Below are 27,627 nucleotides of genomic sequence, written 5' to 3'. Positions count from 1 at the left end.
AGATTAGTAGGATACTGGTCGCCGATCAATACCCTTCATCACGTCACGACCTAACAGACCGTAGCCTGCCGTTGTACTATGTTTGCCTCGTGTTCGAGGCCGCGAGTGACTAAAGCTTAAATGGTCAAAGGTTCCAGACAGAGCAAGATTACAATGTAACCAAACGTTATCTAGTCGTCACTGCCACAGGTGGTGCACTGTGAGGAAGCTTCAAAATTGATTTCATCATGGCAGGGGTTAGACTGCGAGTGTTGGTCATTATGTAATCGGAGTTTGGCGCAAAATCAGCCTTGAACTATTTTGATTGGCTCCTTGCCAAATATTGATTTATATTTCTTGTGTCTTAGACATGTGAATTGATTGGCTGAGACAAACTTTTGAAGCTAGCTATTTAGCATTCCTATCATGGGATACATGCTATAAGAGCTAGTTCGGAAACCCATGTGAAGTCAGGTTGAATCAATTTGCATTCGGCAAGCATGGTCGGCATGGCACACCCCGAACAGCTGACTTTCAACCTTGCTTGCATCCTACTACTACCAGTGTACCACCATGGAATCTTGTTATCGCATCGATAATCTCAAGGGTGTCCATCTCACCCATCATAAACATATCTTGACAAGTGTTGTATCTCTAACAGCTCTTGCTGCACATTACACTACTGTTCTCATGGCTCAAGAGAAAGAGAAGGCATTTTGGACCGAATCAGAAGTAACTGCGCTGGTCGACTACCTTCATGAACATTGGTCAGAGTGTGCCGAAGGAGGCAACTTCAAGATGGTAACATTCAATGGAGCAGCGAGGGATATCGCACCCAAGAAGACACAGGGCCCACAAAAGACTGGCAAAATGTGCCAGACAAAGTGGACATCAGTGAGTTGCTGATTTCAATCTACGTTATCAGTTTATCGATCTCAGCTAACATGTGTTTAGTTGAAACAGATCTACAATGCTATCGATAAGTATTGCAAGCAGTCTGGAATCAATCAGTGGCACCCTGAGTACGGTGCGAACATCCAGGGGGAAGCAGCAGCGGCAGTGTTTGATGCATATGTCCAGCAAAAGGTATGTCATTATACTCTCATGTCATGTTGTTTTACTAATACTACATTTCTTTCAGTCCAATTCTGTGATGCGCCCTTTCCGAAACTCCAGATGGGTCTATCTTGAGCGGATGCAGGAGATTTTACCTGTGGGTGGCACACGAGGGGCAGCGGCTTTCCGAGCCACCAATGTTCCTGCGCCCTCCATTGACGATGAGCCTGGGGTGGATGCCCCAGGAGCTCAGGCTCCTGGATCTGCTAGCTCCATGAGTGCCATCACTGGCACGAGTGGCGGATCTACTAGCTCCACGAGTGCCGCTGCTGGCACAAGTGGTGATGTCATTATGTCCGGGACCAATACCATCGCTTCTCCTCCTCCCCCGTCTAGTGCTGCCACTCGACCAGCTATCTCTACAACCTCCAGTACCGGAAAGTGCTCACACGATGCCACATCCATGTTCCATGATAATGCGGCCACATTCGCATCCACAGTACCTTCATCGACATCTGAACTGCCACAACAATCTGAGGCTCGAGGGTCAAAGAAACAGAAGTCACGTGCAACCCAGTCATGCGCTGACAGTGGCCAATCTGCAATGATGACCAGTGCTGCAAGAGCAGCCAAGATCACGCCAGCTGCAGCTGTTGTGGGCATGCAAGGGTCCATCAATCGTCTCACCGATGTGATCGAGAAGGGTATGGTTACTGATGCGGAAAGGCTGGAGAAGCAGAGACACGCTGCCTTGCATATCTTGAACAGGGAAGATGCAGACTACTATCTGTTGCAGGAGAGGGTCATTGTCATGCACATGTTTGCAGATGACCCAGCTGTCACCAACATATACCTTCAAAACGATGACAAAGACACGCGGTATGCATTCATCCAGCACATGATCCAGTATAGATTTCAGAAGGTCCCGCAAGCACCACAAGTGCCATACGTCTGTCTGCAGTTGTAACTGTGCCACCAGCGCCATGTAGTTTACCTGCTATTTGTTCAATCTTGCATGCACTCATTTGTTTTTTTCATACTCAATCACTAGCTGAACTAGCTGTTTCCATACCAAGTACTTGTTGTTTCTGTACCGAATTACATGTGTTTCTATGCTACGCTTTCCAATTCGCTCTCGTCCAACGCGTCTGATACCTCCGAGTCTGAACCTGAGTCCAACAAAGCCCTCTCATGTATGACATCCTGATACTGATCCCACATTGCTTGCGCAATGCATTCACGCATTGCGCGACCACTCACCGCATGACCACTATTGTCGTTCATTTCTTCATTGTCGTCGTCGTCGTCGTCATCATCAGCTTGTCCCTGAAAATCAGGGTTCTCAGACGCGTATGATTCGCCGTGTGACTCTTCATCCTCACTGGGATCATGTAGGCGTAGGAAGTTGTGGATTGTGCACAAGTGCAGCAGGAATTCGTGCTTGAGTGTCGAGGGGGTACTCTGGTGCCAAAAGGAGAATGCGAAAGCGGCGTTTTAGGACACCAAAGATGCGCTCTATCATGTTTCGTGCAGACGCGTGGCATAGGTTGAAGAGCTCCTCTTTATTGATGGGCCTGCCATCAAAATATAAGTTAGAGAAACAAAGAAGTTAGAAAAACATACCTGATATTTGCACGGCCCCACTCCGCAAGGTGGTAACGGACACCACGGTATGGCACAAGAAGTTCAGGGCAAAGCGGGAATCCTGCATCTGCTAGGTAGTACTTCTGTCGTGGAATGTGGAAGTCATGCACATGTGCATCCTCATAAATCTGAGAATCATTAGCTGAACCCTCCCACCCGGTCAAAGAGTAGACAAAATTGAGGTCGAAGTCGCAAGCAAATAAACAGTTCTGCGAAACTGAAACCTTTGCAATTACGGTATACAGTGTGTTCAAAGGCAGGGGGTGACACATGAATATGACTTCCGTCGAGTGCGCCAACAGCATCACAGAAAAATGGCCAAAATTTGGGGTTGTTTTTTATTTTTTTTGAGACCGAAGTGCCTGTCTGGTAAGTGGACGTAGGTAGTGTAGAACGGGGGGGACGAGAATATGTGTTGAATCCTTTTAAAATAACTAGGAAATATTAGATGTATTGTATAGATCAAAAAATAATAGCGCTCACCATGAAATTGTATTGTTGATCTCTGAAACTGCTCTCCAACATGCTGGGTAGTCAGGCCCGTGATGCTAGTATACAGGAATATAGCGACTTGTTCTTCCAACGAGACGAACTTGGAGTCAACATAACTGAAGTTAAGGAGCTCAGAGATGAGTGCTTCAAAAGCATGTGCATGCATACCCAGTTCGCATCGAATGTGTTCCGGATGTCCAGTAAGAAGCTCCATAAGCCAGCCTTCACCAGAGAGAATGGATGTGTGGTACGGTTCTGGGTCTTTGGAGTAGGTAGATTGTAGTAGGGATCCTGTAGCACATATCAGGATGCTGATGAGGATTTTAGCATAGTGAAGGAGGCGTTGTTGGATCTCTGGACATGTCATTGTAGTGAGAACAGTAGTTACAGTAATGCGCAGCAAGAGCTGGTAGAGATACAACACTTGTCAAGATCCTTAAGATTATCGATGTGATAACAGTAGTAGTACGATGCAAGCAAGGTTGAAAGTCAGCCGTTCGGGGTGGCGTGCCGACCATGCTTGCCTGACTGCAAATTGATTCAACCTGACTTCACATGGGTTTCCAAACTAGCTCTAACATATGATGAGTGGGATATAGTTGACAACTTGAATATAGTGATACTCAAAGTACATTTCAAGACTTGCTAAAATGTGCACTAAAATACTGGCTAACCAAAAATTCTAGATGGATTTGGCTGGCATTACCAATCAGAGTGTCAATATTGGTGCCTCCTGCTTGCCAATGTGCCTGGCATTCTGCAAGGCTATAAGCAAACTCTTGAGCTTGCCTAAAGATGATGGAGCTGCCCCCACAACTGCCTGCATCCATAGATGATGTCAAGTTACAAGCAGACAAAGGCCGATGAATCCGACACATGAGGTATGAGTGCATGCTATAGCAGAAACAGATAAGCATGCATTGACAGTGGCTTGTGCCCTCTCTTATTTTTTGTGTCTTTGATTAATATATCTTCCTACTTGTTTTGCCTTATAGCTAGAGCCAATAGTTAGATGCATCTCAGTCTTGTTACAAGTACTGAGATGTGAGTACCATTAGTTGCACAACAAAAACATAGCTAATGTCTTTCATAGTGTTCATTCTATTAGGTACATATACCAATTATACACTGAGTCTTGTCACAAGTACTGAGATCGTTTGTTCTATTAGCTCCCTCTGCATCATCCGCTTGCCTCTAAATACAATAGATGAGGGAAAGGTCAAGTGCAGGGGTCCAATCCAAAGATCATTGTTTGCTGGACCTGACCCTTGGACCTTCATCATATGGATACCCTAGTACAACACATCACTACTCACTTTGTGGATGCCTGCATTCTATTCTATGAGGGAAAGAAATCCTCCACTACCAACAACAATAACTCAAAGGAGCGCATTTGTGGGAAAGACAAAGGGGAGATCTACCAAGTATTAGCCAAGCTCATCTTCAAGAAGGACACTGAGTATTTGGTGTCATTGTTAAAAACATGCTCAAAGGGTTGGATCTGAAGGGCTTAGCTTCAGCTCATGCACTGTGCCCCTTACCTGAGTATGTGCCCTTAAATTCTGAGGGCTATAAAATGAAGTCTGGAAGTCTGGAGTCTGATGTGTGGGAATTCTGGCAGATGTTCAGAAACAAGAGGGAAGACTAATATGGATGATGTAACACTCAAGCTGGCACTGGGCTTGTATTCAGCCATTTCACACATCACATCAAATGTCTGTCACACAATATTCACTTCCCAATGCAACCCAATGCATATCTGCCAAACCTGATACTTTGACTAGTGGACCCGACATTTTGGCCGCATCAGACCTGATGTTTTCCCACACACTTGTCCTATCCGTGTCTCATCTTGTCTGCTAGCCCCACTAGGTGCATAGTTCATTATTTGTACATTACTCATGTTGTAGCCAATGCTATTACATGTTTTCCCATAGTCCACAGCACCTTGTTTTTATTTACATATACATCGGACCCAAAATCTTCGGCCACTACTTTCGCCTATAGGGTTCTGGATTTGTACGTACTTATATATATATTGGTTTCCACATAGCATATTCATCATCCAAGTAGTAGGGAGCCGTTTCCCAACACCTTGTGGTCAAACCCAATATTTCATAGTTCTTAGTTGATATTGCAAAATATTACCGCTCTTTCTATCTGAAATACCTGTCATTATTGATAATCTGCATATCCCTCACTTTCCTGATGTTTGCTATCACCATTCCCATTCCCCATAACCTGCTAACCCAAACCCACTACCCCGCTGTAAAGATACAACAATGCTTGATACTATACAAAGTAAGTATTCAGCAATATAAAATGTTGTAGTGGTCTTGCACAGCCTAGTCTGCTATACTCGCTAGACAAGTGCTAATGCCACTAACTCCCTATCCAAAGTCGAGCCTACATGTGTAAATATGCCTTGTGCATTGTACATCACTAGTTACAGGCTTGGAGAAAACACTCACAAATGAACATTCGACACATAACATGTGCAGACAAACACAAGCAAGTGCAGAGTATGAAACATGCCAGAAAACAACCTGGAATAGGTGAAAGTAACAAAAATAAGTATAGACAAGTAGTATAACACTCACAAGCAAGCATAGATACATATATAAGAATGAGCATCAAGTGTAAGTGCTACAAAAATTAAGGATGCACAATTGAACAAGGCCCTATGTAGGTTGTTTTTTTTATTGAAAAATATGTCTCACATGCATGCCAGATATTTATAGGATTGAGTCATTCCCAGGTGATTTCTTGAAGGTTTGCCCATCTGGCAAAACTGTTCACAAGATGATGGCAAAATGCCAATACCCCACCACAGTTGCCGAACTCAAGACACTTCCTGATACCAGAAAAATACTTCTACCTCTTGATCATCTTGACCCTGCCACTATTCCTGCGGACATACCTCCTTATATCATCATGCAATTTGAACACCTCATTACCGCAGAGGAACAGCATCATCTTTGGTTCCAGTGGGACCGGCTGATAGCTGCAAAGCCTGTGCACCTCCTGAAGTGTGACAAGAATTGCTCGGCTTCTGAGGCATGGCACCTGGGAATATGGGAGTCACTGGTAAAGAGTCTCAATTGACTTTGAAGACTGGATCTCAATCGCCCTAGGCTATTGAGGCTATAGACAATCTGCTTCATTTCATCAAGACACACATTGCCAGTGAAATTAGTGGTGTTTTTAAAGAACATGCCCCGGCACAATGGAAGGCACTTTGCGGGTATGTCTATTGCATTGTATCTATGATGACTTTTCATGGGCCTTCCTAGAGCACACAATTGTGTACTTGACAAATTGGGGAGCCAGTTTGAATTGCATCCCAATCTTGATATGGGTGGAGCATTTTTTACAGTTGCTGCCAAGGAGGCTGGGTCTGGAATTACTTATATTGACTGGAATGATGATCATGCCATATATGCTTTTGTATTTGTGGTGTGGGATTAGGGGGGAATTTTGTACATCATAACTAGATATAAAAATCCCAGTTTACCCTGGCCAGGTGCTAGCAGTTCTAGCACATATGCTGGCCCACTTCAGTGCACCAGTTATGAAGGGTCAGAGAATCATCTTCACATGTTTTACAGATAAGTTACTTTTCTATTATAGTGACCTGGTAGTTGTAGATTATACCATAATGTTTTAGCTGCTTTATCTAACTGGCAATCCAGTGCATAATTATGTTCTTAACATTAATCATGAGAGCTAGTACATATAGCAATGAAAACGAAAGAAGGATGCTGGGTTGCCTGAAGGACTGTAACGAATACAAGAATGAGTTCAAGTGTAAGTGCTACACTGTGACTATAATGGGTATATTATAAGTATAGGTGTTTATGTGGGTTACAAAATTACAACCTATATTCATACTCATTGGTACCCTTATCTATCACCTATTATGGATTACCCATACCTATGCTCTTGCCTATCCCTCACTTGTCAAAATTCCTTAAATATCTTTAGAATTACTTACTACTGTAAACTCAAATGTCTTCCTTTGTACCAAACTTATTATTGCCTGAATTGCATCTGTGAGAACCTCTGCATTTAGGTTCTGCAATGCAGTTGATACTCCTAAAGTTTTACAGTTACTTTGCATCAAGTAATGCTAAAAGGTCTTTTGGAAGATTCTACCTAAGTAAATCTTCAATTCATATTTATATTTCTTGAGCTCTCATTTGACAATTTGAACATAATATTACTATCAATGAATAGTTCTACACTTATTTGCCAAAGAGATCTTTGCCTATGTTCACTCTTACAAAGTTATTTGTTAAGGTGACCATGCTATGTCTTTATGAATTGAATTAAATTATTAATAATTTTCAATATCTGGAAGTCACCCAGCTAAAAGTGTTGAAAACCAGTCTTCAGCCTTAGGTGAGAACATTTTAGTAAATTGTCTCTGCTAATCCTTCAAGTAAATGCTGCCCCCCACTAAAGTTAATTTAGTGCATAGAGACTGTCTTTTTGACTCTGAGTCTAAGACTAAGAAGGACATGTCTGAGAGCTTGTACCTATTGGACTTAAAGATAGCCTCTGAGTCTAATGAGATATATGGTGTACTTCTACTCTCAAAGTGTTATGTAAAAATTGATACTTTTGATAGATCTGAAAGCTTCTTTACTTTCCTCCTTATATAATTTTGGTCCAACACTCAGTCTAACACTTAGAAGGTTAGTAAGACTGTTTTCTAGAGTCCATAATTAATATAGCATAACAGAATAGTACTAGCCATATAGTAGCTCAGTCTAATATTATGCTCATACTCTATAAGGCTAGAACTATGGCCTAGGTAGGAATAGACAGAGTATGAGTAATCCCTGGGGGTCAGAGATAAGGACACTTAAGGGTAGCGGTGTGAGTTTGAATCTGGAGATCCATATACCCCTGGGCCTAGGCATAATACATCTACCATAGGAGTGATAGATAAGTATGAAATTTTGAAGTTGTCAACAGTACAATGGTTACTAGGCTTATTGTGATCTTATATTGTGAGTTGGTTATTATTTGAGTAAGATAGAATAAAATATAAGTGAAATCTATGTCTCTTCTAGCTTAGATGGTGACAATACCCCTATACCCTTATGATATCCTTGTACCCTTATAATACCTTTGAGTTACTCCTGTTCTTGGTCCAGGGATAGGGGTGTAGGTTGGGCTCAGGATAACTCTAGAACTGAATATTTACATATAATTAAGGTCTATATCTTTTATATTATACTATTCTTACATATAGCGACTGGGTAGACTTCAGGTCTGTTGAACATTATCAGTCAGATATATAATACCTTAATTATACTTCAAGAATCTGATCCCTATATCGCTGAATCTACTTGTCTCCATTAATGGTGAGATTTGTTGAGGGAGGTGTTAGATCATTAAACTCCTTCAAATATTTCTAAGTAGTGTATTTCTGCTGTTCCACCTATGAGGTCTAATTGATGTTATTACTAAAGTTATTTAGTCTCATTGTCAGTTCAACAACGGTCAGATTCAAGAGCATCCAGCAGGGGAGAAATTCGAGGTTCAGGGACTGACTGAATTTGTGGACCGTAGCAAACCTGTTTGAACCATCACCAAACCAATCAGTAGGATCCATAAACAAATATAATTAGATGTTATGAGTGGCAACAATCTTGATCATCTAGATATTTGGTACTGTACAGTTTTCTACTAAGTAACAAATATACCTGGAGGCTTTTTGTCTCAACCCCCACACAATGGACTAGTGTACACTCAATATTGATGGATTACTTAAAGAAGCCTGCAATATACAATAGGTACATTCACCTACACAAAATACTGCTTCCTCACCCCCAGTTGATTCTCCATCACTATCACCAACATTACCTAATAAATCTACTACCTTCACATTTAGTACCCAACTGACTCCAGCAACCTTTGGAAACACACAGAAATACAAGGCAGATAACACTAAATCCACAATTTCCAAGTCCAAAGGCTCGAGTACTCACCAGAATAAGAAAGATGTGCCTGTTCCAAAGGTAACCAAACCTTCAAAGCCAGCACTGATAGAACAGGTTAAAGCCTTGCAATCTCAAGACTTAGCATCTAACACTAGTACTGCAGGTGAAGAATCAGACGATGAGGAGGATGAACCTACTCAGAAAAAGAGACATAAAAAAGGTGATGGCACTGCTGATATTTTGACCATGTTCAAACCTGTCGACTCCCATAATCTGGTAGAAGGCTATGTGTGCTAGGTTTGCTGAGTAAGTGATAGGAAATTATATTCGTGTATTTCAGCTTATCCTAGTGATTTCAGTGATAAGAAAAAGAGCAACCCAAGTAAATATGGGAAGTTGCAGACAGTATTCAAGGGTAATAATAGCATGATGCACACACATGTTTGCCAGATGGGTATGGATCATTACAAAGTATACCAAGAAAGATGTATCATGGCAAAAATTGATATACATGAATGTTGCATTCTGCAAGAAGAATTGGATTGCTTGGAGGGTAAATCTGATGGCAATAAGCAGTGCGTCAACCTGCCAAGTCTCTTCATTCACAAATGTGTCACTGACTTTACACACATTCTACAGACAACAATCAATTCTCAGTTTCACTGAAACTATCCAGAGGCCAGAGGAGTGGAGCAAAGAACAGCTTCATGAATGTATTATTCACTTCATCATCGAAACAGACCAGGTACATTTAGAACTCGAACATGTAGTGTTACTTAACATATTACATACAGGCTTTATCTATTGTTAACCATGATGCATTTTGGAAGCTTCTTCACTATAATGGACGCAGCAAGACGAAGAATTCAGACATCCCCCATCACACGAAAGTCACTGAAGATGTCATAGAACGTGTAGAGGCAATTTGAGCTGATATTGCAAAAGAATTACAAGTATGTACCACACTACAACCCAAAAAATGGAGTTATCTCATACTATTATTGGTAGGATGCTCCAGGTCGTGTCTCCCTCACATTTGATGGGTGGACTTTGAAAATCATGACATCATACCTTGCAATCACAGCACACTGGATCTTGCAAGAATGGAAACTTCACTCTGAACTGATGGCATTCTCCAAGGTAGAAAGAAGTCGTAGCAGTGAAAATTTGGGAGAAGAACTGTATAGTGTGATGAAAAATTTTAACATTTGTAATAAGGTAATCTATAGTTTATGCTTGATGTCTGCATTATGGCTGACTCTCTCTTCAGATACAGAATATCACCTCTGACAATGTAACTGTCGATGACAAAAGCATGCAGATAGTCAGTAGCAAACTCAAGGCTGATAAGATCAATTTCGTCACAGTGGAGCAACGCTCTCAGTCAGCTTTGAATTGTTGTTTTCATGTACAAAGTTTGCTAATATGCCTTCTGCAGTTGTTTTTCATATGCCATTGCCCTTGCTGAAGGCAGGTTCCTGGCCAAACTTTTGCCTGCACTTAAGAAGACTGTCAAAGGACAACCCACAGATTTGTCATCTCACATAGTATCTGTCAAGTTTGATGATGAGGATATAGAGGAGGAAGTCAAAGAACTTGTATGAGAAATGGAGACTATCATTGCTGAGCTTCCTCAGGCTTCATATTCCCAGCAAGCTAAGCTTGTCGCTAGGCTTCTTCTGAAAGTTTGCAGATTCATTGCAAAGGTTCATCTATCATGCTTGTCTTCTACAATTTGCGCTGATGTATGTAAGCAGGTCTGCTGATCACTGCAAGCCAAGAAATACTTCAAGAAATGTTATATAGATGCCATAGGTAACAACACCCTTGAGCTTTTGCCTTATTGCAAGACATGTTGGGGCTCTTGGTATGGTGTTATCACTCACTTACTGGTACTTAAGAAGGTAAGAAGGCACGTCTGCTTTCAGTATCCTAGTACTGAGTTGTGTTATTTGTTAGGCTGTCAAAACCTTCCTGAACATGGCTGATGATTCTGAAGATGTTCCCAAAGTCGACAAAGGTCAGCTGAAGTATGAAAAGTATAAGCTTTCTGAGGAGGAATGGAAGCTACTTACTCTCGTTCACAAGGTATTGGCGGAAGCTGCAAAGGTTCAAGAAATGTTCTTGGCTGAGTATTATCCCACAATTTGACAGATCCTCCCATCATACAAATACCACCTTGCCCAATGGTGTGAGTTTCCAGCTGACCCCAGAATGATTACTCTACAGCCAGCTATTGAGGCGGGGATCGAGAGCCTCAAAAAATACTATAACAAAACTAACAATTCTCCTGTGCACATGGTTTCAATATGTAAGTACCTAATGACAGATCGTCAAACTGTTATAGTACTGACAATCACAAAGATTTAAATCCTTGCCTCAAGGATGAATTCTTCATGGTTGCATGGACAGTGGACGGGCAAGAGCAAGCACTTGCTACCATGGAAAAAGTGGTCAGTTCAGCCCTTCCTTCACATGGATCATTGATATTGACTTGACAAGAATATAGTTCGACAATTACCAAGAGTCCTACTCCAAATCTACTTCTAATTTAACCTTGTTCACACCCACACCCATTTCATGCACATCATCCAACAGTCTGATCACAAGAGCCACAGAACACCATTGTGCATGAGAGAAAGAGACTATTCAAGATCAGCAGGCAGAGCTCAAATTTATCTGTCCAAAAATTTACTTTGCATTGATAAGAGTCTATCACCTGAGCATCAAGCTGAGCTCATCCTTGCATGGTGGCAGGTACTACTGTTAATTTATGACTCCTTTCTTGTGCTCATGGTAAATTTCTCAGGTTAATGCTGTTTGCTATCCAGTACTGAGTCGCATTGCACTCAAATTTTTACCTATCCAAGGGTCTTCCATCCCTTGTGAACATGCCTTTTCAGATGCTGGGCTCACAGACACAAAGTGGCATGTTCACCTTCTCCCAAAGAACTTCGGTGACATCCAAACTGTCAAGGGCACTTATAAGAAGGAGTGGAGGGGCCAAAAAGCAGAGTTGGCTGCTCAGCAGACAGCACAGAAGAAGTGCTTGATGGACGATGCAGCATGGGAGGTGCAGAAACACAATGCAGAATAGCAATCTCCAAGTAGTAATGAAAATTTTATTGTGGCATTGATTTTTGGTTTAGAACTGGTCTGAACCTGAACAGAACCACATAGAACTAGTCCGTCATCAAACCAATCCAGGTTCAGGTCCAGCAGAAATGCATATCTATTTAGTAGTTTGAGTTCAGGTTCAGATGAGATGTGCCTGAACCGGACTTGAACTGGACCATGGCTAGGCTGTCCACTGTATGCCGTATGACAGGACTTTACAGGGCCGTAATATGGTCACCATACCTGTACTGTTGGCTGTTTAGACCTTCAGTTGACAGTTACGGTGTATGGGTATCAGGGGCCCAGTATGTTGCTGTATTATTATGGCCATATATGTCTGTAATATGGTGTGAGTACGGGTTTGTTTATTGTGCATAAGCAAATAGACTTAGCTGGACATGATTGAGGTGAGTTGAGTCAAGCCAAGCTGAAGACAAACAACTAATCATCTATATGATGTGACAGAATCTCGATTCCAAAGTCAGTCTCTCTCTCGATGCATGAACTTCAAGTAATCAATTCGTGTTCCTCGCCATTGTCATGCATTATATCATGAATGACTGGAGCTTGGGTATGTCGCTGTGGCTATAGCTTGTAGTACTGAGTTATAACTGCACATTTATAGAAGAACTTTTGATCAATTTCCATGAGATCATCGGTGAGCATAGCGGAGCTAATCTTGCTGAAGCAGTTTGGCATACCTTGGAGCTATATGGACTGAAAAGTCGGGTCATGGCCATTGTATGTGATAATGCCTCAAATAACGATACTCTACTTCAAGCACTCGGAGAGAAGTGTGCTGATGAAGGAATTGACTTCTCCGCTATGCACTCATGCATCCGTTGCTTGCCACACATTGTCCACTTGGTGTCATGCAGCTGCTTGAAGGTATTGGAGCTATCAAGCCAGATGCGAAGCGAAATCAACAAATCACATATCAAGATTCAGTCACAGCACCACTTGATCGCGAGCATAATGACTATGCAGCTCTTCTTGATGAGGCTGAAGGTGATGCCGATGACCAGCCTGCCAGGGATAACTTTGAGTCAGTTGCAGCAGGTACTGTCTGCTGTTGCAAAGGTATGATTGCACTGCGTGGTGCATATTCAACTACTAAGTGAAATAGCTTCGAAAAATAGTCCATTCTGTCCGTTCAAGCCCACAGTGACGGAAAGTGTGGTTTGCAGAAGTCACAATGTCTCTTAAAAAAGCCGATAATGCAACAAGTCAAGTAGCCCTCATGCTCATCTTGGACGTCAAGACTCATTGGTCATCCACGCATCAGATGCTATGTCAGGCACTTGATTTTCATCAAGCTATTGATGACTTTGTTGCAAAGACTTGTGACCTCAGGCAATATGAACTCTCTGATGCCGATTGGGCTGGGATAGAGCTAGTCACGCAATGGTTGAAGTCCTTTCGCTCTGCTACCACTCAAATGTCCACAACAAAACGTCCTATGCTATCATCTGCACATGCAATATTCTGTGGACTCCAGGAGTCACTTCAAGAAGACTTAGCAGAGCTTCCAGATTCAGTGCCAGTAAAGCTTCGATCTGCACTGACAAGCACTCATCGTAAGCTCAGCGATTATTACTTCAAGGTTGATGAGTCGCCTTTCTATGTTTGGGCTTCAAGTATGTTACTTTTTATTACAAGTCAGTTTGGCTAGCTAATTGTCTATTTTCTGTGAAGTTCTTGACCCCCGCATTTCGTACTATGGGCTCCATGGTGACTGTGGTGGTGATGTCATTGCACAAACTCATATCGAGACACAGAAGAATGATCTACATGCACTTTATAGAATGCAGTATGCTACAGTGCCAGTAGTCCAATCGGTCCCTTCTCCCACTGAAATGAGCCCTTCGGAGAATGCTAGATGGTCTCCAATGAAGGTCAACTTCACAGCAAGGTACAAGAAGCGATCAAATACCTCGATAGACGAATTCAAGGAGTACTTGAAGCTCCCGCAGGAGGATTTCAATACTTGTGACCCCATTCAGTGGTGGGCAGGCCGCCACGCGCAATTTCCCAACCTTTCTCATCTTGCGCGTGACATTCTTGCAATCCCTGGTGAGTGTCGTATAGCATGTTCAAAACATTTATATTTAATTATTGTCTTCGCACTGTTTGCAGGGTCTGCTGTTGCTGTTGAATGGATCTTTTCTGGGGGTTGGGACACAGTCTCTATGCGGCATGCAAGCCTCAAGCCTGAGACCATCAGGACACTAATGCTTGTGAAAGCCAAGCTTTGTTTAGCTCATACTGCACTTCAAGATCTCATTTAAGGCTCTGTATGTACTGTATACGGCCGTAAAGTACCCCGTACCGTACTGTCAGCATGTTTTTTGTAAACCGTAATAGATGGCTACTGTTTGACTTCATACAGTTGTGCACCATATATGGTATGGCCGTACACCGTATATGGTATGGTGAACAGCCCTAACTACAGCAACTTTAGGTGTTAGTGGATATAATACCCCTTACAGATCAATTCCAGGACCCTGTTAAGGGTACTGGTTTCGCTGGAGGGACATGAGTACCCCTGATCATACTGGATCTTTTATATTATTTGTTGATGTTTGGTTGTGGCCATGTTTTCCTCTCATGTTTTCCCTTCTTACGACCGACAGATAAATATCATGGCCTGCGCATACTCATTGTCTCATTCTGGTCTAGATCTCCTTGCTCGTCCTGTCGCGTTTGTAGTGTCTGATCAAGAACTTCCCAATGATGGACATTCTGTCGTATTGTTGTGTGTTTTATGCAAGTATTTTGGGTATCATGGGGTATCTCGAGATTGTCTGTCTGTAGTCCACCAATTTCCATCTGGTGATTTGCTCCCAGTTACTGCACTGAGTCTGTGCCACATCCTTGAGCATTTTTCTGTTTTCACTCGCAAGCAGTATGCTGAAATTGCTTGCACACACTCAGTCAGGTTTATCTCAGTTGATCGTAAGGACCATATTTGTGATCTCCTTTAGGTGCATGAATGCACCAGACAATGTGCACCGAATCTCATCGTGTTTCGGCATCTGCGTTCTCCCAGGCGCAATATTTCTCGTGTGGTGCTGCCACCTCCTTCTAAATCTGATCACTTGGCACATCAGAATGCAGTTCACCATGCTGCATGCTCCCGATGTGCGGAGGTTCAATGTGACCATAGTGTTGATGCCATACACTCTGCAGATGAATCGACAGATGAGGACATTGATGATGATCCTGAGTTTCCAACCATGCATACATTTCCTGAGAAGGTAGATATCATTAAGGAATGGCAACATGAGATGAGCTACATGATGCAACAGTGCAGCATATGCGCTGTTTGTGCTCATAATGTTTGCATTAAACAGCTGAAAAGTGTCAGTTCGTCTCAAGTTCCCTTACATTTATTGCACAATGATTGTCTGCCAGCACACACTTTGCCCCAAACATACGATTTGGAGTTGTATGACAGAACCATCTTGCATCCAAAAGGCTTGTATGATTGCTGGGCAGTTGGGGCTCTGTGGATGTGTCATCAGTGTCATGCAGCTTTGATCAATAAACATCCACGTCAACCTGTGAACTCTCTCGCTAATTTCCAATATTATGGACATGAAATGTTGCCCCCTTCTGTTGCTGATGTGTTTGCGCGAGCATCTATGTATGATTTAATGCTTGTTTCTCGTGCGCGTGCGTCACAAATCATACATTTTTATGCTCACAAGCCATCTGGACATTTGGTGCCTGAGGAAAGCTCTCAGCGGTATAATCAAGGAAATGTTGCTATCAGACCCCAGGACTCTGTTGAGTTGCGGAATATGCTTCCACCCAGTGAGGATGAATTGTGCAATGCAATGTGCATGATCTTTGCTGGTTATCAGGAGAAACCTTCATGTGCAACTGTCAAACAGATGCATCCAGTTTTAGTGACCAAATCTGTAGTTAAGACACTGATTGAATTTCTAGTCGCAAACAATCCTTGGTATCAGCAATGCAGTGTTTTGTATAGCCAAGAGAATATGGATGCTCTTTTTGAAGATATTGATGGCGATGCGGACACAGGCATTCCCAAAGCTTTGCAAATATGTCATTTATCGAAAGATGACTCCATTGATCAATTCCTTCCTTTGGAATCACACAATCCAAGTATTTCAGACAGCATAGATCCCGGCGATATTACCATGGAAGCAATAGGTTTTACCAAGGGTGACCATTCAGCAATGAGTCAAGAGAAAATGAAACTTCATGCATTGGCACATGTATTAGATCATAACAAGTTCATATTGTCAAAGGCAGGCTCATCCTTTGTCTCTGACAGCGATCCAGGCTTGATGTCTTTTTTATTTCCACACTTGGATCCTTGGGATATCAGTGGATTTAATCATAGTGGTCATATGCGTCCACAACATATCACAATAGAAGCACAAGTCAAAAATTTATTGCATCAGGAGAATTCACTTTTTGTCAGAGATCCCAATTTTGCGTTCATCTGCTGGAACATGATCCAGAAAAAAGAGGTCAGCACAAACACCAATTTTAGAATTGGGGCATCTTTGCAGCACACTCTGGCTGAGGAATTAAGAGATGTGGGACCTTCCCTTATGAGTTTGGTGGAGAAGTGGATGTGCTCTGTCAATGCAAAGCCATCTACAACTCAGGAAAAGAAAGCTGCAAAACTTTTACATTGTTTACATGCATCGGCAAGGTTGTTGAAAGGTAGTGCAGGATATAAATTGTGTCATCACAATGAGAGATGCTCTCTGATGAAAAAATTTAGTACTCCAGCATTGTTTGTCACTGTCAACCCTCATGATCTTACAAACAGCATGATTCCCATCCTTTTGGAAATGGGGCTTGAGGAATGGTCTTTGATGACATTGTTTGAGAGGGCAAAGATAGTTGTGGGTCATCCCAATGCTGCGGCAATTGCTTTTGATCTCCAAATTCAAGCATTTATCGACATCATAAACATGGCCCAGGCATTTTCGGACATTGCCAAGCATATTATGGCATGGTAGAGGCTCAGGGAAGAGGCACTCTTCATTGTCATTTTCTTATTTGGATCAAAGGTAATCCGAGTCCCCAGGCCTTGTATGATCGTATGGCAGCTGAAGAAGGATCCTCAGCGAAAATGTTTGATTGGTTGGAGAGCATCATAAGTTGTGAGCTACCACATGACACTGGACCGATACCAGAGGAATCTCCGGACTAGGCTCGCAAGCCTGAACAGGATAATGGAGAGATGGATCCCCGATTAGAAATGCCTCCACAAAGCATATATCTCACATAATACCGAGAATGATGAAGTGGAGTTCAGCTGGCAGCACCAAAACCATCATCAAAATGAAGACAGGTAAAAAGTACATTAAGATGCTATGAAGACTTGACCATGAGATATGACTACGGCATTTCTCATGCCAGGACGAAAACTGCCGTGATTGATCATAAACATTATCACCTAAGAGAGCATGTAAGAATCACGCAGAGGATTGATAGGATAGCGGGTTTGGCTATGACTGATTGGTAATCGGAGAAAAGGAAATATAACAGAAAGAGTGCAAAGAAGGGTCCTGGGATGCCCAGCGGGCCGTTGTATGATTTAGAGTTTGTATCTCAGAGGGTCATCGCGGCACGACTTCCTTAAATGGTCTTTTTATTTTATTCTATTCTATTTTAGCCTATGGATAGTCACCCACTATGTGCAACAGTGCAGTGAAAGCGAAAGCGACGGCGATGGCGTCGGACAGCGGCCTACTCTGAGCTTCCTGATAATCAAAAATACGGCAGGTTGGGGCCTCACATTCTATGAACACCTGGCTTGGACCTTCAACATCACCATGTGGCAGTATTCCACTATCACCTATCTTCACATCATTTGTATGCTCAGTATCGCCGCCGATCCCTACCACGATCCTCATGTTCAGTATCGTACCCAGATGAAACCTTCATGTGTCTTCTTTCCGACTGGTCTGTATCTATCACGAAGTGTTGCCGTTAGCTACACGGACGCGATGAGAAACGTAGATTCAACATGACCATTATCACACCACAGTAGCAACACCCACGGATGCTTGCTTCGAGTCGATGTGTTGATAAGGGCTGCATCTCGCTTGGATACCAAAACACGTTGTCCATCATGCATGCTACTGAACTCGGGAGCAAGTGTCGACTCGCCATGCTTCTTCTACCATCATTAATGAGGCCCTCGGGCCGTCAGCCACGACAACGCGAGGAACGTGGATAGCAAGATCCTGTGTGCCCAACACCGCAGCAGCATCCACAATGTTTGTTGATCATGACACGGATATAGATATACCGGCCTTCAGCTTTCCTTTGTGGTTGCCGCATCTGTAAGAACTTCGGTCGCTTGGAAACGCAAAGCAATGTCGTCAATGATTCGATAGTCATGCATCTCTGAAATTTGTATACCGAGAGCAGCGTGAGCTTACTTTCCTCAGTTTGTTTGAAGGCCGACGTCTCCACTAGTCCGAACCCCGCGTCACTACGCTAGCCAGTCAGCAGGGTGTCGCTCCGATATCAAAGGTGGTGGCTCTGCTTGCCACTGCCTCATATCTCTATTTTAGTGAAACATCTAAACTTCTTACCATTTTGGTGTCTGTTAGACGGAGGAAGAAGGGCCGTTCTACCAACGTGAGCTCTCAGACAAATAGCATCTTTTCATAGGACAAGGTTTTTCGTTGCCATGATCGGACCAGACCGCCTCCCGTACTTCCTGGGTGTCTATAGTAGCAGCCGATATCAGTGCGGATAATGTGCTCCAAATCTCCGTACATACGCCGTTCCGTCGAGTCATCGTCATCTCGTTCCGCGCTTGTGTTCCTGGCCGTGTACATCGCCTCGTCTCAACATGTTTGCTGTGATCAGGACTCGGCGCGCGTGGTCCTTGTTCTATGGGCGGCAATCTCATTTCTGTCAGTGACCCCCCTTTCAAATATTTACTGTACTAATTTTTTACAAGGTACACGTGCCTATGGATTTTAGAGGGATTAGAAATTTTCGACGACAAAGTTCAAGTAGTGGAGTCGGTTTCCGATTGTATCTGATCATCCGTACGGCTTGGCAATCAATCGACTAGCGGCTCCGGTCTGTCACAATGACTGGTGTAGGAATACTGCACACGAGTCTTGATAACTTGTTCGTCACCCTAAAGCTCCCTCTCGTTCTCCCAGAATCTCTCTCATCTTATCTTCTTTCACACGTTGGGCTCCGGGGAATCCAGAACACAGTCAGTGATTATGCCTGCCAAGACGGACAGGTACTTGCCTAGGCAAGTTTATCTCTGGTTATTCGCTAGCGTTCTCGCTTTGTGGTGACACGGCGGCCAGGTACAAGTCTAAACGAGTCTATTTCATTTCCTCCGTCTTGATTATATGGCCGGCAACACTCGCACACGATTACCGGTGACGGCGTTGGCTCAGAAGCGCGATTTAGAAACTTGCAGGGTACGAACTCCTTGGTTAGTTCAATTGTTAATCAAGATGATAAAAGATACGACGCGATCAGTGTTAAGTTCTTCGCACATTTATCGGCACCGATCCGAATGTTTTCAGGAAATAACCAAATATCAAGGCTGCCTACGGCTGTCTAAGTAATATACATCGAACCCAGTCGTATAAATCCAGGTATTTATGTTATGAAATGCGATGTTAATGATAAATGTCTATATGAGGTATAAAAGGAACAAGTACAACGAAACAAACCAAATGTCGTGATAGTACACCAACGGCGAACGTTCCAGACCTTTCGTGCAATCGAATCCCCATGGAAGAGTGTTGCCCTTGGCGGCAGTAAGCCACCAGGGCTTGCTATCCCCACTCTCCACAACACATGTCTGTTCGGGCTCAAGCTTACTCTCAGTGAGCCATGCCTCTCCACGAACAAACATGTCCCTATCAGGCCATACTTCGAGGATCTCGCATAGGAAACCATCGGTCTCAAGCGTATACGTTCTGCGGAGTTCCCGCTTGCCACAGACAATATTTGTCTGGGCGTCAAGGAGGGAAAATTGTGGGCTGCGAAGCATTTTGCGGAATGTCTGGCCAATGGGGAATTTCTCGTCTAGAAATAGACGTTCGAAGTCGGTGTGTGTGATGGTGACTTTGGATGTAGCGGTGCAGACGATTCGTGAAGCACACACGAGATGTACCTGCCGCGACTGCGTTAGGGGATCCTCAGGCGAGGCCGGTTTCAGCCGTGGCGAGCCGTTGGCATACACGAGCTCAATAAATATGGGCCGAGCAAAGAACGTGCTACAAGAAAGCGGTTATTTATTAGCAAGTGCCACTGCATCCAACTTCAATTGACATACCTCATTAGTCGCTGGAGATCACCTTGAGCTGCAAGCATGATGCGCTCAATGCCAGTGGTATCCTCGGGAACGCATGACAACTGTAAAGGTGGAGGTTGAGATAGGTCGAAAGCATGACGATAGTATCGTTACCTCTACGGACGTAGATGCGTTGTTAAATGAGTCCTTACTGAGCATTATGGCGCGTGCTGTACAAAGAGCGAATGAAAAGAAGGCCTAAGGTGCTCGGTGAATGAGTCCTAGGCTTATAAGGCTCTTCGGACTCCCACAGTACGACACGGAGCACAATGAAATTTGAAATCAAGTTCCTCGCTTCACTTCCATCGGACGGAGCCAAATGATGTAGTGATAAGTGAAGCCGAAGGATCTTGTAAGCCTAATCTTGTCTATCCATGATTACTCGGTCGCGATTTGGTTATCAACTCAACATGGCTTTATTGTACGTGAAAACATGAGAATCTTTACGTCCTCGACGATAGATGGGCGCGCTATACAACTGCTTATGTTAAACACAATCAATATATCGTCAGTGTATTAGCTCACCCACTAGTCTAAGACTACGTCACAGACGACTCGTGTCGCGTGTTCCACACACCGTACAGCAACTATTTTCGATAAGAGAAGTAAAGCAGCGAGCGTACTGAGATCTGAGTCAGGTCCGGGACTCGGCGCAAGGGTCGATCTCAATTAGCGCTGATTCAAAAATATCATTAATGCCAATCAATATCGCTTGGACGGTCTGGACCAACTGTCTCGCAACTTGAACCACACTTTGGACCTGGCAACTGTTATAGACATACAAAGGCACTGGCAGGTCACGACCGACTGGAAGCTGCCACGCTAGTGAAAGTGCATTCTCACTCGCACAAAGTCGGGGACGATTTCGGTTCTACTGTGGAACTTATCGAGCCTCGAGGACCACAGGTGTTGAGACTATTACTCAGATAAACTCCTACGCCTGACCCTGCACGCAATATTAATATGATTGTGTCAATGTTTGTGAGTAAGTACGCGAAGCATGCCTATATTTCTGGAAAACATCATTCACGTTACGGTGTGCAGCCACTTGCGATTTGTTGCATAACGTGTAAACTTTTCAAGTTCAGCCAAACTCGCTCCTCCCCCAGCGGCAGTCCTGCCATAATGTAGGCGATTCTAAAGGACTCGTCTTTTCTCAGAAGCGTATTGCATCGCCCCCTCGGTATTCGCTCTGTGTCATCCTCTTCGGATCCGTTTTCGGTAGGACTGACTCTTATCTTCAACTTCATTTCATGAAAAACACCCCAGATCTCAAGACATAGATATACCACCAATCTCCCGATAGACCCCCCAACAATTGATTGCGCAGATACAAGTCTATCAAGCAAAGTATGTAGCTCATGGCCTGTAACTGAAGTTGTACCACTTGGTATCTAGCTAGCCTGGTAGGGCCGCATACCACCTCAAATCTCGATTAATATTGATCTTTGGCTGTGCCCAATACATCCAATTGTGTTCATTGAACTTCTGTTTATCTTATGACGCATCAGTGCCTGCCTCAGGCTGCCTGGCTGGCCATGCTGCGTCGCATATCGATCCTGTGTCAGCGTGCGCGGTGCCCTCTTACTACCATTCGGCTGTCACCAAGCTGCCAGCCCGTGGCAAAAACTAGTCAGCAGCGCAACACTGCCAACACAGGAACGTAATAAAAAGACAAAAAGGAAACCTGATCGGCTCTGATAAAACATTGGTGAATAGCACCAGGTCAGTAGAAATTGCTTCAAATGCCGCCCAAAATATCCGGTCTGTCTGCGATGGACGTAGACGTTGATCTAGAGTGCCTTGGTATACCAATGTTCGAACTCTCGTTGGCCGCAGGTGCTGCAGGGAGTGAACAATGAGGAAAAGACGTTAGCACGCACCAATACTGATGGAACCCATATGAGGGTCTCCCAAAGCACTGGAATCATGGTGACCGAGATCCGTATGCACCAGAATTTGAATAAGAACTAGATGTGCGTCGTTTTCATATTCACGGTGGCGGGAAGTGAGCCCGAAGTCGTTAAGAAAGAGAAACATACCAAAAAGCCCAAACCACGGCCATGGCCAAGGAAGGTACATGGAAGTACTTGACGTGCGCGAGGATGAGCGTGCTGTTGTGCTCGCCTGCGACTGGGTGCGTGATATCTATCGATTTATATGAGGCGACGATGTCAGCGAACGAGCGGGCTCAGCCTGAAATGAAATTACCTCGCGCTTTCCTTGACGCGCGAGGCTCTTGATTTGCACCTGAATGCATGATTGTCAGTCCACATATCTTATGATGAAGGTGCACATGTACGCAATTCTCCTTTGTCAGACCGCTGAGAGCCCACTCGTCGAACTCGGGAGGAGTGTCTACGGCAGTTGCATTTGCATTCCAGACGAATGCCTCGCTGATGATGTTCATGGCGAATCCTTGGCCGCTTTTCAAGTTGGTAGCCGTGTCTTTCAGGCGCCCGCAGCGTTGTGGTTGACTGGCGGGCAGTAAGGTTCATTCCATCTGGCGATGAAGACCAATTGCCAGTCAAGGCTGCAGAGGTGCATGAATTGTTCAGAACAATGCACACCATGGACAATACTGTATTAGGTATACTTGGTACAAGCATCATGACGAGTTCGGTACGAGTAAAGAGACGTGCAGCATTTCGCCCAGTATTCGATTGACGGTCGAAGGGTGTGAGAACGAGGTGTGTGTTGAATCTTGATTGACGCATCCAGGTCATGCAAATCATCTAGAAGGGCGTATGTTGCACTAGGTTTGACATGCGCGGTTGCAGAAATCAGACCTTTGAGAAACAATTTGAGAAACGATTGAACACAGAAATGATCTCAGGACTGTAGAAGACCTTGGTAAGTTGTATGTTCGGATGGATGACGAGGATGCAGGCCAAAGTAATATTTCTTGATACGTTTTGCCAGCAATTTTGGCATCTTGATGGACTTGGATAGCGGCTGTATCGTAGGCCAAGCTCGCAAATGTCTGTAGTGATCTGTTTCATAGAGGACCGCGATCACAACACACAAAGAAGCTGCCAGGCGGATAAACCTGAGGTCACGATCAAAATCTGACATGTGGCAAGCAGTGGAATATAAGTGTTGTTAGTCTCTGAGTCCCTGACGTGCAGATTGCGCAATATTGCAAGGAGAGTCTATGGCGAGTCTGGTCTACTAGTAAGTAGTACTAGAAGTAGGGTCCTGCAGCTTACCCAAGCACATATGGCGTGTTCATACAACGTTACCTTCGTCCACGCCTAAATCGTTGATCAAACAATGACAGATGCATCAGTCTCGACTTGCTTCAGGTCACTTACTTCCTTGTTACTCAAACCTCCGTGAGCTATGTTATAATTGCCTTGTCAACGTTACAGCTCATGTGCTCCGTCGTGCCCTGCGATGATAGCGCAACTATCGAAGTCCTCCCTGGTGATGCCTCCATCTGGATTCCAGACGTTGAAGAACGATCTCGTTCTCCTTTTCTATTCACGGAGAATAATCTCGGTGTACCTGAGAAAGAACTTCGTCGGTCATACCTCTTCGCCGTGCCTGTCTTCTCTGCTGCCCGTAAGGCCTCCGAATTTCATACACTCGAGGATCCATCCAACCACATCATGTCTTCGGCGATTCAGGACTTAATCGATTCTTCTGCTGTCCTCATTTTGATGAATCCGGCTCACCAAACTGCGCTAAATGCTAGAAAGCAACTTATCGTGCGGAACCTCATCGATATGGGGGAGGAACTCAAATTCACAGCCGCCCTACTTTCGAGTAGGCACTGTTGCAAACAGGGCGAGCTGTGGTATCATAGGCAATGGCTCCTCAGACGCATATACCCAGTCCCAAGCTTTCCTCAAGGGTTGATTACTGACATGATTCCTGATTCACCAAATTTCTACCTTCCCCCGAATGACCTTTCTGCGGAAATTCATCTTGTCAGTAGAGCTTGCGAGCTCTATCCCCGCAACTATTTTGGCTGGACCCATCGTACTATATGCATTCTATCTGCCCTCGTATCCGGGGTACATTCTACTGCCTCAGACTCCACTGAAATCTTTCAGAAAGAGATCAGCAGCGTCATGCAGTGGATTGAGTCTCACATCTCCGACTACAGTGCTGTTCATCACCTTAAAACACTCGCAGCGTCTCACTGAAGACGCGGAAAGCCCACTCCTGCCAGACAGGCTACATCTCGTGTTCGGACATGCTCTCACGCTCGTACGTGCATTTCCGGAGCATGAAACGCTTTGGCAGTATCTCCGCGTGTTCTGGGACGAGTCGGATGTCGCTACAGCGTTCGTCACGTCATTTGTACTCCCCCTACAAAGTCCTAGGATGACGGAGCAGGAGAGCGAGTCTCCTAGTGGCGTGCAACATGCCTGCCGCTTCCTTGAGTGGAGGAATCAGAGGTTGAAGTGACGCAATTACTTGTATCGCGCAGCGTATACTGTATATGCTGCCGATATCAGCTCATGGGATCGAGCGCTGAGTCAACTCTACGGAACTTTACGGCTATTGTGATTTCGGTCGAACACATTGAGACGCACGTTTAGATAAACTAGCACACAGCCGTTCTGCCTTCGGCACAGGAAGCAAAGTATCAAAGTCCTTACGTGCAGATTGCGCAATATTGTAATGAGAGTCTAGCTATGGCGAGTCTCTCCGTGAGCTATGTTAGGATTGCCTTGCCATTGACTTTGCAGCTTATGCACTCCGTCGTGCCCTGCGTTATAGCGCAACTATCGAGGTCTCTCGGTTCGCAATAAAACCTGTCTAAGACTCCCGAGCATGAAGCTGGGGGCCTCCGCTTGGGTGAGCGAATCTCAGACCAATGCGACCTAAGCCAAAGATACCAAGCGTGCGCCCGGTAACGTCATGAGTTTGTGCTGGATTAAAGAGTGTCCTCCATATACCAGAGCGAAGGGAGCGTTCGGCCATCGAGAAATGTCGTAGGCACAATAGCATAAGGTATAAAGTGGCAGTGGCAGTGGCATCCTCATTCGCTCCTGGAGTATTCGACACCATTATTCCTGGACAAACACACGTTAGTAACACTTGGTTCTAATCGAAAGCGGACATTACCTCGGTCTTTGCAGGCTTGCACGTCGATTGCATCGTAACCACTGCTACTCTGAGCGATCCAGCGGACCTTGCTTAGATCGGCTAGAGATTAATGGTGCGTGAAATTTCCCTATGACTTTAGAAGATTCGGTGAGCCTGTACAAGGTGACAGTCCCTTCATATGGCCCACCGGGCCCGAATGAGGAGAGGAATGAGAACGAGATTCTGAAACCAGATGCTAAAGAGGACAAGGGATGATGACGCATAAAGCTAGAGGTGCATTGAAAGGGAAGTTAACTTACTATGACTTCGGCGATCCCATGAAACATCTCCTTCAACTCATCCTGGACACACTCAATCTCACCTGAAACACATGAGTCAGAGTCCGAATGATCATCGGATAAAACTAGACACCAACCACACAATAGCACGCGGGGGAGCATTTCAGGTTATGCTCCTTATTGCAAGCCTCGTGGCGGAGGACAAGACCCAAAAAGCCGTTATCTTTCGTTAATCCAACACGTGGTGAGGACATGAGACTAAAATAACCGATGGACATACCACGAGGTCGCTCATATTCCACTCGCATAATTAAAAGCTTGAAGGTAAGGCCCGACTTCGTGCCGTGAGAATAAAGACTTCAGCGTTGTTGCTGACTCAAGCAGTACGGTCTGAAAACTTGATCTCAGATTCTCGGTGCATTCAAAGCATGGCAAGTACACTTCATAACTTGCAATCGTCTTTAATAACTGTCATTATCAGGGCAAGGCAAAGAAGACTAGAAAATTTGCCGCCGTTAAACGCCTGTTGAACCCCAATGATGCTAGATTGTGCGTTGCCTGACTAGCCGCTCCGCTTTGTCGCTGAATCCTTTGATACAGAAAAGAAAACCAATTGAAGCAGAAGAAGAAAGAAGAGGAAGAGAAAGCCAAGGCGGTCCGTCGTGTGTGAGTCTTCCGTCACCTACTGGGCATGCAACTGTAAGTAACCCATGCATTTCAGACCACAGATCGCATCGTCCATGTTCCTTGCGCACAACACCGAACTTGTGCCACCTTACCGAGTGTTGATCGACACAAACTTCATAAATTTCAGTTTACAAAATAAACTTGAACTAGTCAGCGGTATGATGGACTGTTTATTTGCTAACTGTTTGTGGTCTTGTCGCAATTGCCGGGTATCTGTTGACAGTAATATTGACAGGCATACCCTGTGTTACGGACTGTGTTATGGCTGAATTGGAGAAGCTCGGCCACCGGTATCGTATAGCACTTCGGTAAGACAATATCTATCATGCTGTCGGCACCTTCATTTACATTTTTCATCAGCGTTGCTCGAGATCCACGATTCGAGCGATTGAACTGCAGCCACTCCGGAACGTACGCAGATGACTGCTTAGTGCAGCGCGTCACCGCTCACAAGTGCTATATTGTCGCTACTTGCGATCAAGAACTCCGGAGGCGTATACGACAGATTCCTGGCGTACCGCTAATGTATATCGCCAGCAGGCGTTATGCCATCGAACGGCTTCCTGATCAAGGCGCCCCCGGTTCCTGATATATTGAAGACTAAAAAGTACATCTACAATTACTTTTTAATGATACTCCGTGCTGCCTGCTGCAAGTGATTCATTCAGTATGTCCCATTTGATTAGAACCGTGTACATCGAACAGCTGTACACTCTGCGCGCAGATACCCGCATCGTGCTGTATAAGATGAGAAGTTTCGATTTCATTCAGTATGTCCCATTTGGTTAGAACCGTGTACATCGAGCAGCTGTACATTCTGCGCGCAGATACCCGTGTCATGCTGTATAAGATGAGAAGTATCGATTGCATTCCAAACCCTAGAATTTTGGGGATATGCCAGCCCTGGGGCCCTTATCTGCATCACCACGGAATTAAGTGGAAAGGGTACGTATGTGCCTGTGATAAAGGGGGTGCTAAGGTGCCATGATGTCTTGTTCTGATGCCAACCTAGTGATTCCCAATCACCGTC

The 27,627-nt window shown here is 44.4% G+C and overlaps 10 protein-coding genes across 10 annotated transcripts; 7 read left to right on the top strand and 3 right to left on the bottom strand.

Annotated features, from left to right (window-relative positions):
* Positions 1 to 552: 552 nt before the first annotated feature.
* Positions 553 to 885, top strand: F5891DRAFT_947326 (uncharacterized protein; the record flags this gene model as incomplete). Its single annotated transcript, XM_041374734.1, has 1 exon — positions 553 to 885. The coding sequence occupies one exon, from the start codon at positions 553 to 555 to the stop codon at positions 883 to 885; it is 333 nt and encodes a 110-aa protein (XP_041228843.1).
* A 5,010-nt stretch (positions 886 to 5,895) lies between these two features.
* Positions 5,896 to 6,639, top strand: F5891DRAFT_1185409 (uncharacterized protein; the record flags this gene model as incomplete). Its single annotated transcript, XM_041366557.1, has 3 exons — positions 5,896 to 6,258; positions 6,306 to 6,415; positions 6,465 to 6,639. 3 exons carry the CDS (start codon positions 5,896 to 5,898, stop codon positions 6,637 to 6,639), a joined length of 648 nt encoding a protein of 215 aa, XP_041228842.1.
* A 5,307-nt stretch (positions 6,640 to 11,946) lies between these two features.
* On the top strand, positions 11,947 to 12,108 carry F5891DRAFT_904593 (uncharacterized protein; the record flags this gene model as incomplete). Its single annotated transcript, XM_041373521.1, has 1 exon — positions 11,947 to 12,108. A coding segment is annotated over one exon (162 nt), but the record flags the coding sequence as incomplete, so codon positions are not given.
* Positions 12,109 to 12,863: 755 nt separating this feature from the next.
* On the top strand, positions 12,864 to 13,106 carry F5891DRAFT_905574 (uncharacterized protein; the record flags this gene model as incomplete). The annotated part of the gene is made up of 1 exon (XM_041373539.1): positions 12,864 to 13,106. A coding segment is annotated over one exon (243 nt), but the record flags the coding sequence as incomplete, so codon positions are not given.
* A 2,777-nt stretch (positions 13,107 to 15,883) lies between these two features.
* On the top strand, positions 15,884 to 17,242 carry F5891DRAFT_977854 (uncharacterized protein; the record flags this gene model as incomplete). Its single annotated transcript, XM_041376741.1, has 1 exon — positions 15,884 to 17,242. One exon carries the CDS (start codon positions 15,884 to 15,886, stop codon positions 17,240 to 17,242), a length of 1,359 nt encoding a protein of 452 aa, XP_041228839.1.
* Positions 17,243 to 19,788: 2,546 nt separating this feature from the next.
* Positions 19,789 to 21,194, bottom strand: F5891DRAFT_1018243 (uncharacterized protein). Its single transcript, XM_041361032.1, has 4 exons — positions 21,097 to 21,194; positions 20,686 to 21,049; positions 20,554 to 20,633; positions 19,789 to 20,494 (listed from the first exon to the last, which is right to left on the bottom strand). The coding sequence occupies exons 2-4, from the start codon at positions 20,728 to 20,730 to the stop codon at positions 19,906 to 19,908; spliced, it is 714 nt and encodes a 237-aa protein (XP_041228838.1). The 5' UTR covers positions 20,731 to 21,049; positions 21,097 to 21,194; the 3' UTR covers positions 19,789 to 19,905.
* Positions 21,195 to 21,989: 795 nt separating this feature from the next.
* Positions 21,990 to 23,110, bottom strand: F5891DRAFT_1276434 (uncharacterized protein). The gene is made up of 4 exons (XM_041370233.1): positions 22,874 to 23,110; positions 22,783 to 22,821; positions 22,455 to 22,719; positions 21,990 to 22,413 (listed from the first exon to the last, which is right to left on the bottom strand). Exons 1-4 carry the CDS (start codon positions 22,979 to 22,981, stop codon positions 22,313 to 22,315), a joined length of 513 nt encoding a protein of 170 aa, XP_041228837.1. The 5' UTR covers positions 22,982 to 23,110; the 3' UTR covers positions 21,990 to 22,312.
* Positions 23,111 to 23,802: 692 nt separating this feature from the next.
* On the top strand, positions 23,803 to 24,987 carry F5891DRAFT_1276433 (uncharacterized protein; the record flags this gene model as incomplete). Its single annotated transcript, XM_041370232.1, has 3 exons — positions 23,803 to 23,906; positions 23,975 to 24,590; positions 24,634 to 24,987. Exons 1-3 carry the CDS (start codon positions 23,845 to 23,847, stop codon positions 24,985 to 24,987), a joined length of 1,032 nt encoding a protein of 343 aa, XP_041228836.1. The 5' UTR covers positions 23,803 to 23,844.
* A 354-nt stretch (positions 24,988 to 25,341) lies between these two features.
* On the bottom strand, positions 25,342 to 26,072 carry F5891DRAFT_1185402 (uncharacterized protein; the record flags this gene model as incomplete). The annotated part of the gene is made up of 5 exons (XM_041366556.1): positions 25,342 to 25,598; positions 25,651 to 25,731; positions 25,792 to 25,867; positions 25,932 to 25,993; positions 26,048 to 26,072. 5 exons carry the CDS (start codon positions 26,070 to 26,072, stop codon positions 25,342 to 25,344), a joined length of 501 nt encoding a protein of 166 aa, XP_041228835.1.
* A 155-nt stretch (positions 26,073 to 26,227) lies between these two features.
* On the top strand, positions 26,228 to 27,473 carry F5891DRAFT_1018223 (Fcf1-domain-containing protein). Its single transcript, XM_041361031.1, has 7 exons — positions 26,228 to 26,341; positions 26,392 to 26,459; positions 26,511 to 26,576; positions 26,632 to 26,780; positions 26,833 to 26,905; positions 26,958 to 27,264; positions 27,322 to 27,473. The coding sequence occupies exons 1-6, from the start codon at positions 26,339 to 26,341 to the stop codon at positions 27,184 to 27,186; spliced, it is 588 nt and encodes a 195-aa protein (XP_041228834.1). The 5' UTR covers positions 26,228 to 26,338; the 3' UTR covers positions 27,187 to 27,264; positions 27,322 to 27,473.
* The last annotated feature ends 154 nt before the right edge of the window (positions 27,474 to 27,627 follow it).

The sequence above is a fragment of the Suillus fuscotomentosus genome (genome assembly GCF_016647785.1).
Source record: "Suillus fuscotomentosus strain FC203 chromosome Unknown F5891scaffold_13, whole genome shotgun sequence".
NCBI lineage: Eukaryota > Fungi > Basidiomycota > Agaricomycetes > Boletales > Suillaceae > Suillus > Suillus fuscotomentosus.
This window is presented reverse-complemented; position numbering and strand designations above follow the sequence as displayed.